At 36.7% G+C, this 16082-nt stretch overlaps 1 protein-coding gene and 1 long non-coding RNA gene across 4 annotated transcripts in view; one reads left to right on the forward strand and one right to left on the reverse strand.

Annotated features, from left to right (window-relative positions):
- The window catches only part of LOC111095448, a 74254-nt gene that overhangs the window by 7462 nt on the left and 50710 nt on the right, over positions 1–16082 (reverse strand). Inside the window, exon 3 of one of the 3 annotated variants that reach the window (XR_005357835.1) lies at positions 3921–4156. The exons of 1 other annotated variant lie outside the window; for it this stretch is intronic. This is a non-coding gene — a long non-coding RNA (uncharacterized LOC111095448). Of the gene's footprint in view, positions 1–3920; positions 4157–16082 lie in introns of those variants that run through there. One more of the 3 variants, XR_005357837.1, reaches the window with a different exon arrangement.
- The window catches only part of UBE2D1 (ubiquitin conjugating enzyme E2 D1), a 30530-nt gene continuing 17039 nt past the window's right edge, over positions 2592–16082 (forward strand). The window contains exon 1 of the mRNA XM_038533965.1: positions 2592–2827. Within this exon, the coding sequence (XP_038389893.1) occupies positions 2804–2827 (24 nt within the window). The 5' untranslated portion in view covers positions 2592–2803. The remainder of the gene's footprint in view (positions 2828–16082) is intronic.

The following is a 16082-nucleotide window of genomic DNA, read 5'->3' on the forward strand; positions in this document are numbered from 1 at the left end:
ACCAGAAGGTAGTTCTATTTTCAACTTTTTGAGGAACTTCCATACTGTTTTCTACAGTGACTGCACCAGTTTGCAATTCCATCAATAGTGCAAGAGAGTTCCTTTTTCTCCACATCCTCACCAACACATGTTGTTTCTTGGATTGTTGATTTTAGCCATTCTGACAGGTATGAGGTGATATCTCATGGTAGCTTTGATTTGCATTTCCCTGATAATGTGATGATGAGCATCTTTTCCATTTTTTCCCAAATTTTTACTTAAATTCTAGTTACTTAACACATAATGTAACATTGGTTCAGGAGTAGAATTTAGTGATTCATCCTTTACATATAACACCCAGTGATGAGCATCTTTCCATGTGTCTGTTGATTATCTAAATGTTTTCTTTGGAAAAATGTCTGTTCATGTCTTCTGATCATTTCTTAATTGGGTTATTTATTTTTGGGGTGTTGAGTTTTAAAAGTTCTTTATATATCTTGGATACTAACCCTTTATTGGGTATGTCATTTGAAAATATCTTCTCCCATTCAGTAAGTTGACTTTTGGGGGTTTAAAAAATATTTATTTATTTATTCATGAGAGACATACAGAGGCAGAGATATAGGCAGAGGGAGAAGTAGGCTCCTCGAAGGAAGCCTTATGTGGGACTCAATCCCAGGACACCTGGATCAGGACCTGAGCTAAAGGCAGACGGACACTCAATTGCTGAACAGGTGTTCAGCAGGTGTCTCAGTTGACACCCAGGTGTCTCAGTTGACACCCAGGTGTGGCAGTTGACTTTTAGTTTTATTAATGATTTCCTTCATTGTGCAGATTTTTATTTTGATATAGTCTCAATACTTTATTTTTGCTTTTGTTTCCCTCTCAGAATACACATATCTAATAAGAAGTTACTACAACTGATGTCAAAGAGGTTACTGCCTGTGTTCTATTTTGGGATTTTGATGGTTTCCTGTCTCATATTTAGATTTTTAACCCATTTTGAATTTATTTTTATGTATGGTGTAGGAGAGTGGTCCAGTTCCATTCTTTTGCTGTCCAGTTTTCCCAGACCCATTTGTTGAAAAGATTGTCTTTTTTTCCATCGGATATTCTTTCCTGCTTTGTCAAAGATAAACTGACCATATAATTGTGGATTTATTTCTGATTTTCTATTCTGTTCTGTTGATCTATGTGTCTCTTTCGGTGCCAATACCATACTGTTTTGATCACTACAGCTTTGTAATACAACTTGAAAGTGGAACTATGATACCTCCAACTTTGCTTTTTTTTTTTCAGGATTGCTTTATTTGGGGTCTTTTGTGGTTCTATACAAAATTTTAGGGTTTTTTGTTCTAGTTTTCTGAAAAATGCTGGTGGTATTTTGATAGGGAATGAATTAAATGTATAGATTGCTTTGGGTAGAATAGACATTTTAACAATATTTGTTCTCTCAAAGGAAAGTAATTTTTATAGAAAACTTCCAACATATTAGTACTGGCACTATAAATTTTAACACCAATTAATTTTTATACATCTAGGGGTTATTATATCTATTGACAGATGAAGGAACTGAGGCTTAGAGAGTTTAAAGTGGCTTAGCCGTGGTCACACAGTGGGTAGCGATCAAAGGGATCAGTCTACAAAGCCCATACTTCTCCATCCACCCTGGGGCAGCCTCCCAGTTTATCAGAGTCCGCAGGAGGTCTACTTTCTTAGGAAGATATTGATGATGAGATCAAGGCTTGGGATTCTGAGGCACTCCAGCTCTTGAGAAGAGGAGCTAGCGACAGAAAAAGGAAATTCAGAGAAGTTTAGGACCCAGTTACTGTGGTGCTATGGAAGATAGTGTCAGTTATGTTTTGAAAACCAAAATGATGGTCAGTTGTCAAATGGTTCAAAAACATCAGAAAGGGTGAGGAGTGAATTGGATTCAGTTAACTAGAAGTTCAAGCGTGACTTTGGTGAAAACTGGTTCTGCTTGTGTTGAAAGAAGCCAAGTTTTAATGAGCACACAAGATCCTAAGAATGCAGTGAGGAGTGTGAGCATTGAGTAGGTACTGTGAAAGGAAGGGATGGAACCTATAGTGACGGCGAATATGAGTTTGGAGTTCCAAGGAGAAGCAGACATGCAGGATTAGCAGTGGGTAGAGGAGGTACCTTTTGAAATAGGAACTAAGGAGGTAAGTAAGGAGTCATAATTGGTATGTCTCTCTGCATTTGTGAGCAATTTAGGCGATTTACATTTTTGAGAAGACCGTGAACTCCACAGAAGTAAAAATAACAGGATGGCTGTATTGGAAATTCTATTGGAGATCCCTGTGTTTTACGAGCTAATTTGTTCTCCCTATTTTACAGATTGGGCCCTTGAAGTTCATAATTTGATCAAAATCAAACTGCAGAAACCCGACTCATGACCGCACAGTTCTGAATCCGGGCTGGGGTTGAAGTCAGCGGTGAGTAAGCCGACGTCGCCCGGGGCGGCCGGCCGGGGACAGGGCTGGAACTACACTTCCCAGTGTGCCCGGCGGGGCGGGGCGGGGCGCGGGCAGGGAGGGCGCAGGCTCCTTCCCAGAAGCAAAAGCGGAAACAAAAGAGTCTCGCCGGCGTCCCCGCCCTCACACTCGCGCACACTCGCGCTCGGGCGCACACGGAGCAGGCACCGGCGCCCGGAGCGAGCCAGCGAGCCAGCGAGCAGCGAGCCGAGGACCCGTCGGGCTGAGCCGGCCGAGCAGGGAGCGAGTCGAGCCCGTGACGACCCTACGCCCCTCGCGCCCCGTAGCTGCCCCCAGCCGGCTGGTGTCCCCGCCGCCCTCCCTGACCCATGGCGCTGAAGAGGATTCAGAAAGTGAGTGCCCGGGCCAGGCCTGGGGCGACCGGGCGCGCTTCGGCTCCCTGCCCACGCTGACCCCGGCGATGGTCGCGAAAGACGCGCCGGGAGGGCACAGAAGGGGCCGGTGGGCGGGGAGCGGGGGCCGGAGATGCCGGCGGGGCCAGCGGGCACTGGACAGGTGAGGTGGGAGCAGGGGCAGGTCCCGGGTGGCCCGACGGACTTGGAGGCGGGGGCCCCGCTGTGAGCTCGCGCCGGAGCTGCTCCGGGAGTCCCTGGGTGGAGATCCTCCTCCGGCTCCAGACCTTCCCAAAATCTGTTCTTCACCGTAACAACTGGATTTTGCCCTGCACTGGTCTAGTTGTGGCCCCTGTCATGCTGTGTTTTCTCCATGCCGTTTCTTAAGCCCTTTCTTTTATGTTCTTGCTTCCCCGGGCTCCCGGAGAGGGCAAGGAAGGTGTGGTGGGCCTGCAGCCTTTCTCCTCGGTGCGGTGGGTTTTTTCTTGTCCTCTGCGTTTGGCTTCTGCTCAGATCCCCGAACGGGCTGGAAAAGCCCATTTGGGGCCCAGAAGCCAGGAGAAGCCTCTTGTGTCTTCTATTTTGGTGCCTCTTCTGCTGCCACTTCAGGTCACATAGCTGTAGTGAAAACATAGTTGCTGATACACAACAAGATGACCTCCTGGCTGTGATTCATCGTGAGTCAAGCCAAACAGGTTTTTTTTCCCCTCATGATAAACTTACATATAAAGTTCGAGACACAACAGAAACTGCCACAATTTAAGTTGTTTGATGCTTTGACACATGAGTATAGAATGAGGAGGAAATGTATATATTCATTCAACAAATATTTATCCATCCCAAAGGATTGCCTTCTCTTGCATAATACTGTATTGCTACTGTTTCAGATGTGAACATCTTACAAAATTGAGGTTGGGGCTTTTTTTTTTTTTTTTTTCTGTTCACTTTTATTTCTTGTTGGGTTATGGGTCTGTTCACTGACACAAGTTTTAAAAAGGTTTATAGTTATATGGAGAACGTTGAGAATTTATTTTTAAATGGGGAGGTGTTTCAGCAAGTTAAGCCAATAACAGACAGCTGTCTCATAAATAATTTTGGGAAGAAATCAATGCTACAGAAAATATTTATTAACCTTTTAAGGCATGAACTGATGGAAATATATACATTGTGTTCTCTGTCAGTACTGGTGTCATCTTCTGGTACAGAGGACAGCAACTTCCAGGTCCAGCCTTTTTTTGTTGTTTTTCTTCAAACATTGAATTTGTAGAATCCTGGTTTTTGTGTGTGTGCGTATAACATTTGAGGGTCTTCTCACTATAAAACATAAAGCTAACAATCCCCAATTATTGATTGTTTTCTGATTTGAAGATAATGCAATTACACATTCAAAATTACCCTAATTTTGAAGCCCTAATCAGCATCTTTGCCATACCTGGTATGCTTATTAATAATATGTAATCTTGGCTTACATTTGATTTGAAAAATACACATGTTCCAAAGAAGTTTTAAAACTCCATTTCCTTCTTTCCTACTTGGGAGAATTCTTCACAAGACTTGGCTTATAAAATAGGTTTTAAATAATGTAGAATTTGTCCACAGTAAGTAGGCATTCAAAGAAAATGGACACTATTTGTAAATACTTTGCTGGGCAGTTGTCAGTCATCATGCTGAACCAATGTATTTGGCTTATATCTATAATCTGGAATACACTCAAGTCATATTTTTATTAGCTGTTATTATTAGTTTATAACAGAATTGTCTGGTAAGAAAAAAAAATCACATAGAATTGATTTAGGCCTGTAACAAATTGATACGTTGGAGAATAAATTGAGGATCCCATAACATCCGATCTCTGTATGCCAGTCTTTGGCTTTCCTTTTCTGTTATCAGAAAAGTTGACTTGCACAAATCTCCTTTCCACTAATCACATGTTCATATCATTCCTTCAAACTTTAAGGAATGTTATTTTGTTTGATTCTCCACTTCTACTTTTCACACCTTCTTGATTAAAAGCCAATTCCAAGTAAGGTGTGCTGTTTGCCTTATGAACAGTTTGGTATCATTTTGGTATCATGAACTTCTTTGGTATCATTGGTATATAAATTCGTATCTGAATCCTGCGTATTCCAAGGAAAGAAGATACATATTAACTTTTGGCCTTTCTTTTTAAATATATTAAAATAACTGTCAGATACCTTCCAGGTCATTGGGTTGTACATTTCTTGTACCTAAAGTGTCAGACCTTAAAGCTGTGAGGAACCTCAGAGAATTGCAGTTTGGAGTTGAGTGGAGGGCAGGGGCAGGGGGCCAGCTTCCAGGGTAGTGTATCAGAAATATCTGTGGGACATTTTCAGACTGTCCCCACTGCTGCAAATGAAGAGATAGGGAATCCCCCAGATGGACTGGAGTGGAAAGAAGGTTGAGAACCACTGATGCTGTAGTCCATTCTTATTCAAAGAAGGAACCTGAGGCCTGGAATGAAGGAGTGCTTTGTCCAAGTTAATCTCTGAAAAAGTCACTTGACATATTTAAGAAAGTCTTAAAAAGTTTGTGACTTCACATTTTTCACTTCATATGAAAAGGTTAAAGATGACTGAATTAAAATTATATTTATATACAAAGCATGTAGATACCAGTGCTTAAAATCGATTTTATTTTTTTATTTTTTATACTAGAGTATGCTAAATGATTTAATACTCTTATTTAGACATCCAGTGTCAGTTTTGCATTTCAGCTCATAAATTTACACACCCATGCCCTATTTTTAGATACAGGGAAGATGTTATCACAGTCACCTAAATTACTAAAGGGAAAAGTTCAAACAAAGTCTGAGGAGAGACACCTAAAATATGTTTGAAAAAAGAGGATAGTTTTTCAGATGGGCATCTTTTATTTTCTAGAATTATTTTTAAATGTTTCTTTTATCAGTGCTATTTTTAGTCCTTGATAAACTTGTTTTGGAAATCACTTTTAAAATTATGAATGTTGTATCATAATACTGAATGTTTTGAAAACCAGGGGAAAAAAAAGGAGATCCTAATATAGTCATTAGGATCAATGATACAATATATCATTTGTATATTTACTTCTAGATTTTTAAAATTTGATAAATTGAAGTAATGATCATTATACTAACATGTTATGATAGGCTTTATTGCCTTTTTGGTCTTTTGAAAAGTGAAACAAGCATTTTGTTTTATAAATATAGCAAGACAGATAACTATTCCTTAGTGTACAGTTCTGTCCTCAAAATGGAATATTTGCTTTTTTAATAATCAATTTGACTTAAATATATATAGATAAACAGATTACAGTACAACTTTATAAATGTTTTGAGCTGCTGAATTTTTTGATTTGTACAATTCCACATTAAACTCTTTACATCAGTCTAGAAAACCTTAAGGATACTTAAGAAAATAACCCAGCTCTCTGTGGATAGAGCATCAAAGAGAAGAAGATCCGGTTTTTATTTCTGGCTCTGTGACTTAACTAGCTTGTTTCTCTATACATACAATGATACTGCACTAAGTACATCCAGCATGTGTAATATGTACTAGTTACTCTATGAAAGATGCTATTCTAAGTGTCTGACATATATTAATTGATTTAGTTCTTAGTGGGCCCAAGAGGTAGAAATGATTGTTATCCCCATTTTATAGATGATGAAACTAAGACACAGAAATGTTGGGTAATGTACCAGAATCATGTATCTAGTAAGTGGCAGTGCTGGAATTTGAAACCAGATAGCTGGCTTCAAATTCCATGCTCTTAACCATTTTAGTACGTGGCTTTTCTTATCCAAATGGACTCATATCTATTGTATTTAAATTGATAGACCTATAGAGTCAAATGAGTTTATGGATATTAGTGCTTTGCCAACTGGACAGTTCTATACACATGTAAAGTGGTATTATAATTAAGACTTTGGCATATTTAATCATGGGTCACTCAGTGTGTTGATTGTGCATTGTAAATCTCTGCTCTGAAGTAATGTACACTGGATCGTTAAACATGGTAAATGAATGATACAGTTTTGTTTATTTTTGTTCTATCACTTAAGATTTCTCCCCTTCAAAAGGATTTAGAAAAATTGTAATTTAGAAATGTTCTGTCAAAGTATCATTTCATTGTGAAGTTTTCTTTTGAGAAAACTATGAATTAATACAGCTATTTAGTTCTTCTAGTGGCTTTGAATAGCAGTCGACTGTTCAGATTGTACAAATGTTAGGAAGACTTGCAGATTACAAGATTATCTAAGATTCCAGATTGTTTCAGTAAAAAAAGATGTAACTTTAACAAAATTTTTTTAAAGGAAGAACACAATATTTATGCTTCATGGTAGATGAAGTGGTTTGCCTTGAGATGAAAGGAAGAAAGTGTTCTTTTTCTAACAAGCCACCGTGTGAATTTTTCTGCTTTTAAATCTTTGTAATTAAGCTTAATCTTCCTCCTTTTGCCCTGGTATCATGTATTTTTCCTTCTTCATCACAAGAGGTGTAAAAAAAAAACAAAAACAAGATAACCTATTGTAGTTTAAGAGTTCTGAGGTTCTTTCTTTGTGGAAATAGCATAGATCTAAATAAGGCCGTTTTTGCCTATTTTAGGAAGCCAAACACATATTATTATTATAAAAACCAACTTAGCAGGATGTGGGATTGCCCCCAGTATAGCATCCTTACTTGCTTTAGTTCCCTGAAATTTATATAGAAAACATATTTAATGAGTGCCAGTAATCAAAATAATAGAATGGATACTTTCCATCGAAACGGAATTAATGGTTATGTATAATGTATTAGCTCTCTTCCCTTCCCACTTCTTTTTAACAGTGGTTGAACTGATACTATGTTTAATTAAAAACAGGTATGGAGATACATGTTCTCTTAACCCTATGATGCTGGAATAAAAGATGTAGAGTATATAATCTAGATTTTTAGGGGATGGGAAAGATCCTCAGACCACCTCCGAACGTCTGTCTGAAGGCAAAACAGGTTCTATTTCTAGCCTGTCTTGGTCGAGAGATGGCCTCTTAGAAGCTTAGGTTCCTCTGCATTTTTCTGGTTCTAGGATGAATCTGTAAAGGTTTGAGTCACACACATTAGACAGTTTTAGAGGCTACTATGTTCCAGGAGTTGTCCTTAGTATGAGGAGGAAGCTACCATCCTGAAGCTTACAGTTTAGTGCTACCCATCCTCTCTCTGAATGTTTCTTCCACTTCTCTATTCATATTATTCTGGGGTTTTTTTGTGGCTCTTCTCCTTCAGTGATACCACATTGCTTATTAGATGCCCAGTCTGCCCTTTCAGATTTATGAAAGCCTTTCCAACAGAGATGAGGTTGGGGTATTGCTTCCTTCATCTTAAACTTCCTTAGTTGTACAAATAATGTGATGATTCTCAATCCAGGTGACCACCCTCCTTATGTGAGCAGAATTTGGATTTCTTTAGAGGGAACCAAACAGACCTGATGGCCTGGGCTCATTGTTCTCCAAACCAGTAAAACCCTGGCCTGTGTTTATGCTTCTCCCAAATGTTGATATGTTGTATTTTCATTTAAGTATTAAAAATGTTTTAAAAATTAAAAATATTTCCTAATTTCCCTTTTGATTCTTCTTGAACCCTTGAGTTATTTAGAAGTACATTATTTATTCTCCCAATATTTATGATTTACAGATAGCTCTCTGTTATTGATTTCTAAGTTAATTCCATTGTCCGTGAAGAACTTGTTATTTGACTCCTTTTAAATTTTTGGGACTTGGATGGATAAATAAATAAATAAATAAATAAATAAATAAATAAATAAATAAATTTATTTATTTTTGGGACTTGTTTTATGGCCCAAAATATGGTCTGTATGTTTTACTTGCATAATAATGATGCCATTCAGGTGCTCAACATAGCTTTTGAATGAAAATGTTTAATAATTTCTAGGATTCATTTTGCCAGTTTCTGGTTGGTGTCTTTAGAGCCTAGGTTATTTCTAAGGAATGAATGCCAAACTAAGGTTTATACCTTCCCAGTGTCTTCCTGTATGTACTTTTATCAGCTTCCTGAACTGGGGTGATGAAACCAGTTTAGTGGGTCACAAACAGCATTTTAAAAAGTGAAATATAAAATATTAATGCTTTAGGTATAATAAGGTTAATACTGTTTCATGAAACTTTTATATATTTATATCCCTCTGTGTATATGTGTACTCAGTTGTGATGTATGTAATCCTGGGTTATTTTGTTATGAATTGCTATAAGGAAAATTCAGAAATCACTGTTCCATAACATAAGATCCATAGAAAAAATAAATATTATAAAAAAATACATGCCACATGTCCATACATATATATATATATGCATGTATGTATGTATATGTAGAGAGAGCAAATGAACATATATACACACACAAACAGGTACACACACATACACGTAATGTCAAATGTTGTAGCCTTGGAAACAGATCTATTTGATAAAAACTCTCAGTGCTCATTGTTTTCTACTAAAAGTTGTAGCTTTTTACAGTGATTGATTTACACCACAATATTCAAGAATAGTTCTGGGTGATACAAAGACTAATTGACTTATTCTGTGAAGACTTACTAAGTTCCTACCATATACCAGTTATATGGGATAGAAATGTAAGAAGTGATATTTAATGACAAATATTTGATAAATATTGAAAGATATGTTTGTCTTTTAAGTAGATTTTAAGAAATAGGCTGCTAGCTTTTATCATTTCATCTTTTTTCCTGAAGCATCGTCTTTCTTGATTACTCTGAAGTAAATGGTAGCTTTTGATAATGTAGCATTGAAAATGCTGTGTGTTGTGTGTCAAAATTCTATTATGCATTTTGAAAAGTTGTACATAATTTCCAATCATGTTTTTCTTGCCTCTCAGTGTCTTTGATCACAAACACTCCTCCTTATAGCTTACAGAGTAGTGTTCATTTCTAACCTTTTATAAAATATAAGCTCACAGGAAAAGATAAAAAGAATGCCTTTTCATTCCCTTACTCCTCACACTTTTGTTTCTCTTGAGCACAGCTGAAACTGTGCAAATGGCCTTAATTCGAGTGCTGGAGCATTGTTGGCTCCAATGTTGATTGAGAATAATGGGCTCTAGTTACTACAGCCTTGAGGTGAGTATTGTTTTGGTCCCGGAGAGTGCTGGAGTGGAAGTCAGATGGTCTGAGCCTTTGTTCAAGCTTTGGCTTTGTGACCTTGGCCAAGAAACTCATAGTTTTTAATTTTTAATTTTCTTTATGTAGAAGTGTTATGCCTTGAACTAGATAATTTCTGTGGTCCTTTCTGATTTATAATTTTAGGCACCCCTAAATAATGTTATTTGCTTTTTGTTTTGTTCAACTAACAGTAAAAATGGTTACGAAAACAAATATTGAGCAGTGGCAGTGCTCTGCTGCTATATGAAACTTGAATTAAAATTCTATTTACTTTGAGATGTCAGAATTGAAATAAATGTTGGCATCTTAATGTATAAGATTAATGAGTCTTTTAAGATGTCTTACTCTTTGATTAAGAAGCAGTTATTTGTGATGCAAATAAGATATATTTCTGTTTTTGTAGCAGTATCATAACAAGCTTTTCTGATTCCATTTAGCCTCCATCTGTTTCACAGGTGTCTTTATACTTTAAAGACTGTTTTATCCACATATTTAGAAAACTGCCTTATACAACTACCTTACATTTAGTAGATTTTTTTGAATTCTAGTTAATGCATTTATGCAGCACCTTCTGTATGTAAGGCATATACAAAATGAAATGAGAAATATGGAAAAGTGATATAAAACCAGTATTATCTAAGAAATTTAAAACTATTAAGGGTAAGGAAAGTACCATAAGAAAAATATAACGCACTTTGAACAGAAAGAGTCAAAAGTAGGAAAGGCCAAATTTCATTGGGAAGATCAGGAAAAATTCTATGGAGAAGATGAAATTGGATATAGGTTTGGAAGAAAGCGCAGCATTTTTTAAAGACAGGATTTATAAAGGAAAGTACAGAATTGAAGGTACCAGAAAGTACTTGTCTTGTTTAGGAATGAACAGATAGTCCTGCTTTTAGGAAGTATTTGGGGGAATAGTAGACATAAAAGTTCATACTGTGGAGGGCCTTGAAGATCCATATTGAGAAATGTGTCCTTAATGCAGAAGTTTGAGGAAGCCGTTAAAGTTTTTTGAGTTAAGGAAGTAATGTTCTTAATCATATTTTTAGGTATGCATTCTTGCCCTCATAGAATATAAGAATGTTTACCATTTGTGATTACAAATCTGATGAATGTCATGAAAAGGGGAGTATAGAGTACTCTGGGAAGATCCTGGACCCTTTGAAGGGTTCAAGGAAAACCTTAAGAAAATGTTTAAGATGAGACATAAAGGTAAAAGTAGATAAAGCCAGTGAGTGTGGGGGGGTGGGGTTGGGGAGGAGGTGCTTAGTAGTCTTCTATTGAAAAGGAAACTAGGGACAAGATAGCATTTTGGGGACTTTAAGTTATGACTGGTACAGAGAGTAGTGGAAGAAAATGATTGCAGATACAAGGCGAGAGAGAAGGAGTCAGATGCTAGAACCATGATGATGATAAGCCATTGTAAGGAATTAAAATTTTTCTGTTAAGGCTAATAAGAAATATTGAAAGCATTTGATATGGTACTTTGAGAAGATGATTTTGAATACAATGTCTTGGTAGAGAAATAGGACAAGTCAGTGAAGACATTGCATTTATTCAAGTGAGATCCAAAGAGGGTCTGACTAGGATGGTAGCAGAGGACAGTTGGAAAGAGGGTTATGTGAGAAAAATTCTAAGGTGTTTCGACCACCTGGCGTTTTTTAATTGGTCTGACCCACACATGTCTACCTCTGCTTGGCCTTTCAAATCAGATCTCTGAGGCTCAATAGTCAAGGCAGTCTCTTCAGAATCCTTCTACCCAGTCTGTTCTCAGATACTTCAATAGTGTCTTCCTAGTTCGAACGTTTGGCTTCTGGAAGTGTCTCTTTTTGCTTCTCTCAGACTTTTTTGCCCTTTGGGCCTCAGTTTTTCTATATCCTGGAACTGTTCGAGTTGGAGAAATTTGGACATTCTAAACAACTTGGTACTGATTAATGTGAGGAGGTAGAAGGGTAGGGTGGGACATGAAGGGAAGAAGGAATCACATGGTGATTCTAAGGTTTAGAGTTTGGATTACTGGAAAAAAGTATATTTTTATCATAATACTTCATAAAATAGATGAAACACAATTTTTACTGGGATACTTTGGGTTTGTCTAAGATACATTCTTACTTATATACTTCCTATGATGGAAATATATATAAAGGAGGTGACCAGAAGTCTTCTCTTTAAGAGGAAGCTATGTTTTAAACTAGAGGCAAGATAGTATTTTGGGAAATTGAAAGTCATTACAGCTGCTTAAAACACTGGGGAAAAGTGGTTGCAGATCTGAGACATTGGGTAAATAATGTCCCTAATCTTGACCTCAAATGTTTATTCTAAATTGTATTCTTTATAGCTCTGATTCAAAAATACTATTTTGATGCAACAAAGTCAGTGGCGTCATGGCTTTCTTCATCTTCTTTTGTGTAGAATTTAGCTGCATTATTATTATTATTATTAATTTATTTTTTAATAGCCTCTACCAGAGATGTCTAATCCAAAGAGGTGGTGAAGCAGCTAGGACCAGTTTGTTGAAGTGAATTTGGTTCCTATAACTTGATTAATTGGATATTATCAGCATTTTGAAGCCTTCCAGGAAGAATCTACATGGTTAAAAATAAAGCTGTTCTTTAATTCAAGGGCTTAAAGAGGTTCTGTATTTGGAGACCTTTCTGACAATTGTTTGATATCTCTCTATTGGAATAGCTCTAGTCAGCTGGATAAGGAGATCAGAGTCTGAACTGTAAGCCCATGAAATGTTTACAGATAAACCAAATATAGCTCATATATCCCTTTAGAGACAACATCAAAAATGCAATCCAGTAACAATCACTGTCTTGTTTTAGGAGTTTTGAGGTAAAGATGATTGTGTCACATAAATTAATTGTCTGTTGAGCCAGGATTTTTGAAATAATGCTTTCATATGCTTTGGATTCAGTAATTTAGATTTTTGACTGTAAATCAGTCCCTATTCACAGGCAGTTTAATGTCCTTCACACATCCAGTGGAGTATATATTATATCTGTTATAGAGATTTAGACCGTCTGAATGTTGAAGCTAGAGAACAGCGAAGCATTTTTCAGCCTGGTCAGCATAATTTTTTAGAGAGTATTTACTGCATAGTGTCTAGGTGTGGTGGTAAATAAGGCAGCTCTGACTTGTTAGTTTTCATTCTCTACTGTTGAGATTGGACTGTTACCCTTCTGGGAGTTGAGAGATTAATGCAGGCCTCTCTTCTCTTACATTCCCTTCTTTGTTTCCTTTTATTTGCTTACTTTCTTTGAATTAGGCTACCTCATCTACTTTTAGATTTTAAGTTCCCTAGAGGCAGGGTCTGTGTCTAGGTTGGTTTTAGGGAGAACACTCAGCATATTGTGGGGGAGTTATAAACATACCATCTGTGCCAATTTAAAATTCAGTTTTAGATCTCTTAGTACTTTCCTTTGTGTCTATTTGATTATAGAAATCTGAACTAGAATAGAGGTGCTTAGCCATGTAAAGCTATATAAATACATTAAGTATACATTTTTGTGGACTTACAATGCTTCTATAGTTCCAGTCAAAATATAGGATAATATCTTGTAACCTACCTTTCATTACTATATCTTATACTTTTATTTATTTTTTGTAAAGATTTTATTCATTTACTCATGAGAGACACAGAGAGACAGACAGAGAGAGACAGACACAGGCAGAGAGAGAAGTAGGCTCCATGCAAGGATCCCGACGCGGGACTCCATCCTGGGACTCTAGGATCACAACCTGAGCCAAAGGCAGGCGCCAAATCACTGAGCCACCCAGGGATCCCCTATGTCTTATACTTTTATTTTGAAATTTAAATACCCTAGTTCTTTTTTTATATGAGTATTAACCACATTAGAATAGAAAATTGTTTTGTCTGGGGCATACTTTAATCAGTTTGATGATACTTATTGCCTGATCTGTGTTTAGGTGTAAGGTTGGTTTGTTTTAATCTTACTTTGTCTCAAAGGAGAAGGACATTGGATCAACTATGTATTTCAATTTTCGATTTTAAAAGTGACTGAAAATGAAATATACATTATGCACACACACAGTGTGTCTACTATAATGAATTCTTTTCATATATGGATTTATAACTAGCCTCACTGTTTGTTAGGCATCTGGTATCTTACAGGATTTCTACATTTTTCTGTTAAGTATGTTCCTGGCAGTAAACTTGCTGGGTCATTGAGTATTCTAGTATTCACCTTTGGTAGTGAATGTCAAACTTTCCCTCATCCACCAGCAGCATGAGAGTTCCAATTGCATCACATTTTTGCCAACACTTACACTTTTTTCTGGCTTTTTCATTTTAACCATTCTGTTGGGTTTTTAGTGGCATAGCATTTTGGTTTTAATTACATTTCCTTGATGCCTAATGAAACTGAGCTCCTTTTCATTTGTATATTGGCCACTTGTATAGTCTCTCTCTTTTTCTTTCTTTTTTTTTATGGTAGCATCTTTTATAAAATGTCTATTCAAGTCTGTCTTTTAAAAATTGATCTATAGATAAAGTTTTTACATATTTGGTATGGGTCTTTTGTCAGATATATGTATTGCAAATATTTTCTCCTATTTGATGGCTTGCTTGCCTTTTAACACTTCTAGTGTGTCTTTCAATGAACAAGTGTTCTTGATCTTAGTCAAGTGCAAATTTTTCATTTTTTCTCGTATGGGTAGTGCTCCTCCAAGGTCATGAAGTCATTTTGTGTTTTCTTTTAAAAAACGTTTATTTAAAAATAAAAATAAAACCTTAAAAAAACATATAGAAGTGTTATTTTATCCTTCATATTTAAGCCTATGATCTATGTAGAATTGATTTTTGGATAAGATTTGAGGTGGGGAGGTCCAGGTTTATTAATTTTTTTAACCATATGGATACCCAAATGACCATCTATTGAAAAAAAATTTTCTTTTCCTCCACTAGAATGCCACTGACTTCACTTTTAATTTTTGAATGCTAAGTTTGCCATTGTTTTCATTCCATTTGCAATGCATTGACAAAATAAGTGCTCACGGTCCGACTCAGATGTCAAACACCATCACTTTTGCTTCCTCATCAGAAGTGCTATTTGTTTATCAAAAACAGTGATAATCCTATTGTCCATTTCTTTAATGTGCAACTAACTGTCCACAGTGAAGCTTTGTAGAGCCCTAGGGAAGCACACCATTGAAGTATGTGAAAGATATCCTCTGGATTTGGCTTATGCCCTGTGTGGCAAAATGCAGCAGCCCTGACTGCTACTTGTAATAACTAGCAAATACAAAAGAAAAAAGAAACAACAAAAAAATTAACTTTTCTGTGCTCTAGCAATCCACTTTTTTGCAAATAAGGGTTACTTATATTTAAGTACAGTATTGTAGAGTGCCACAGGTTTAAAGGGTTGGGGTAGGAAGTATCTCTGAGGCAAAATATGTGGCTTTTTAGAATTTACTAGATCTTATAACCTTTTTTTTAATGTTTCATATTGTGTGTGTGTTTTTAAAGATTTATTTATGAGAGACATAGAAAGGCAGAGACATAGGCAAAGGGAGAAGCAGGTTCTTGTGGGGAGCCTGATGGTGGGACTCAATCTCAGGACCCTAGGATCATGACCCAAGTCAAAGGCAGACACTCAACTACTGAGCCACCCAGGTGCCCCAATATTTGTGTTTATTTTTTATTTGGAAGGTAATTTGGGTCAGTCAAGATATTTCATGCCAGTCCTTACTAGATCACACTTCTGTCCTAGGAAAAACTCTCTAGAACTCCTTAGAGTGTTCTAAATTTGAATAAATACATTCAGAAGGTGACCCTTGAAGTGTATAGCTATTCTTACAGGTATTTTCTTGGAGATACAATTACTTCTAAGTTTCTAAGAATCTAGAAGACCTCTTTCCTATACATTTTAAACTATATCTTATGAAATTATTTTTTTTCTGCAAATCAGTTCTCCTCAAATTTCATGTGTCAGTGTAATCATCAACAAATATGTTGGACCAGTGACTTAGGATTATTAGTGTCATAATTTGATACCACTACGTCTTTAAAACATTGGGAGGGTAGAGTTGGGATGAGAGTATAAAAACAGAGTCATGATCCCTA

This window comes from Canis lupus, chromosome 4, assembly GCF_011100685.1.
Source record: "Canis lupus familiaris isolate Mischka breed German Shepherd chromosome 4, alternate assembly UU_Cfam_GSD_1.0, whole genome shotgun sequence".
Lineage (NCBI taxonomy): Eukaryota > Metazoa > Chordata > Mammalia > Carnivora > Canidae > Canis > Canis lupus.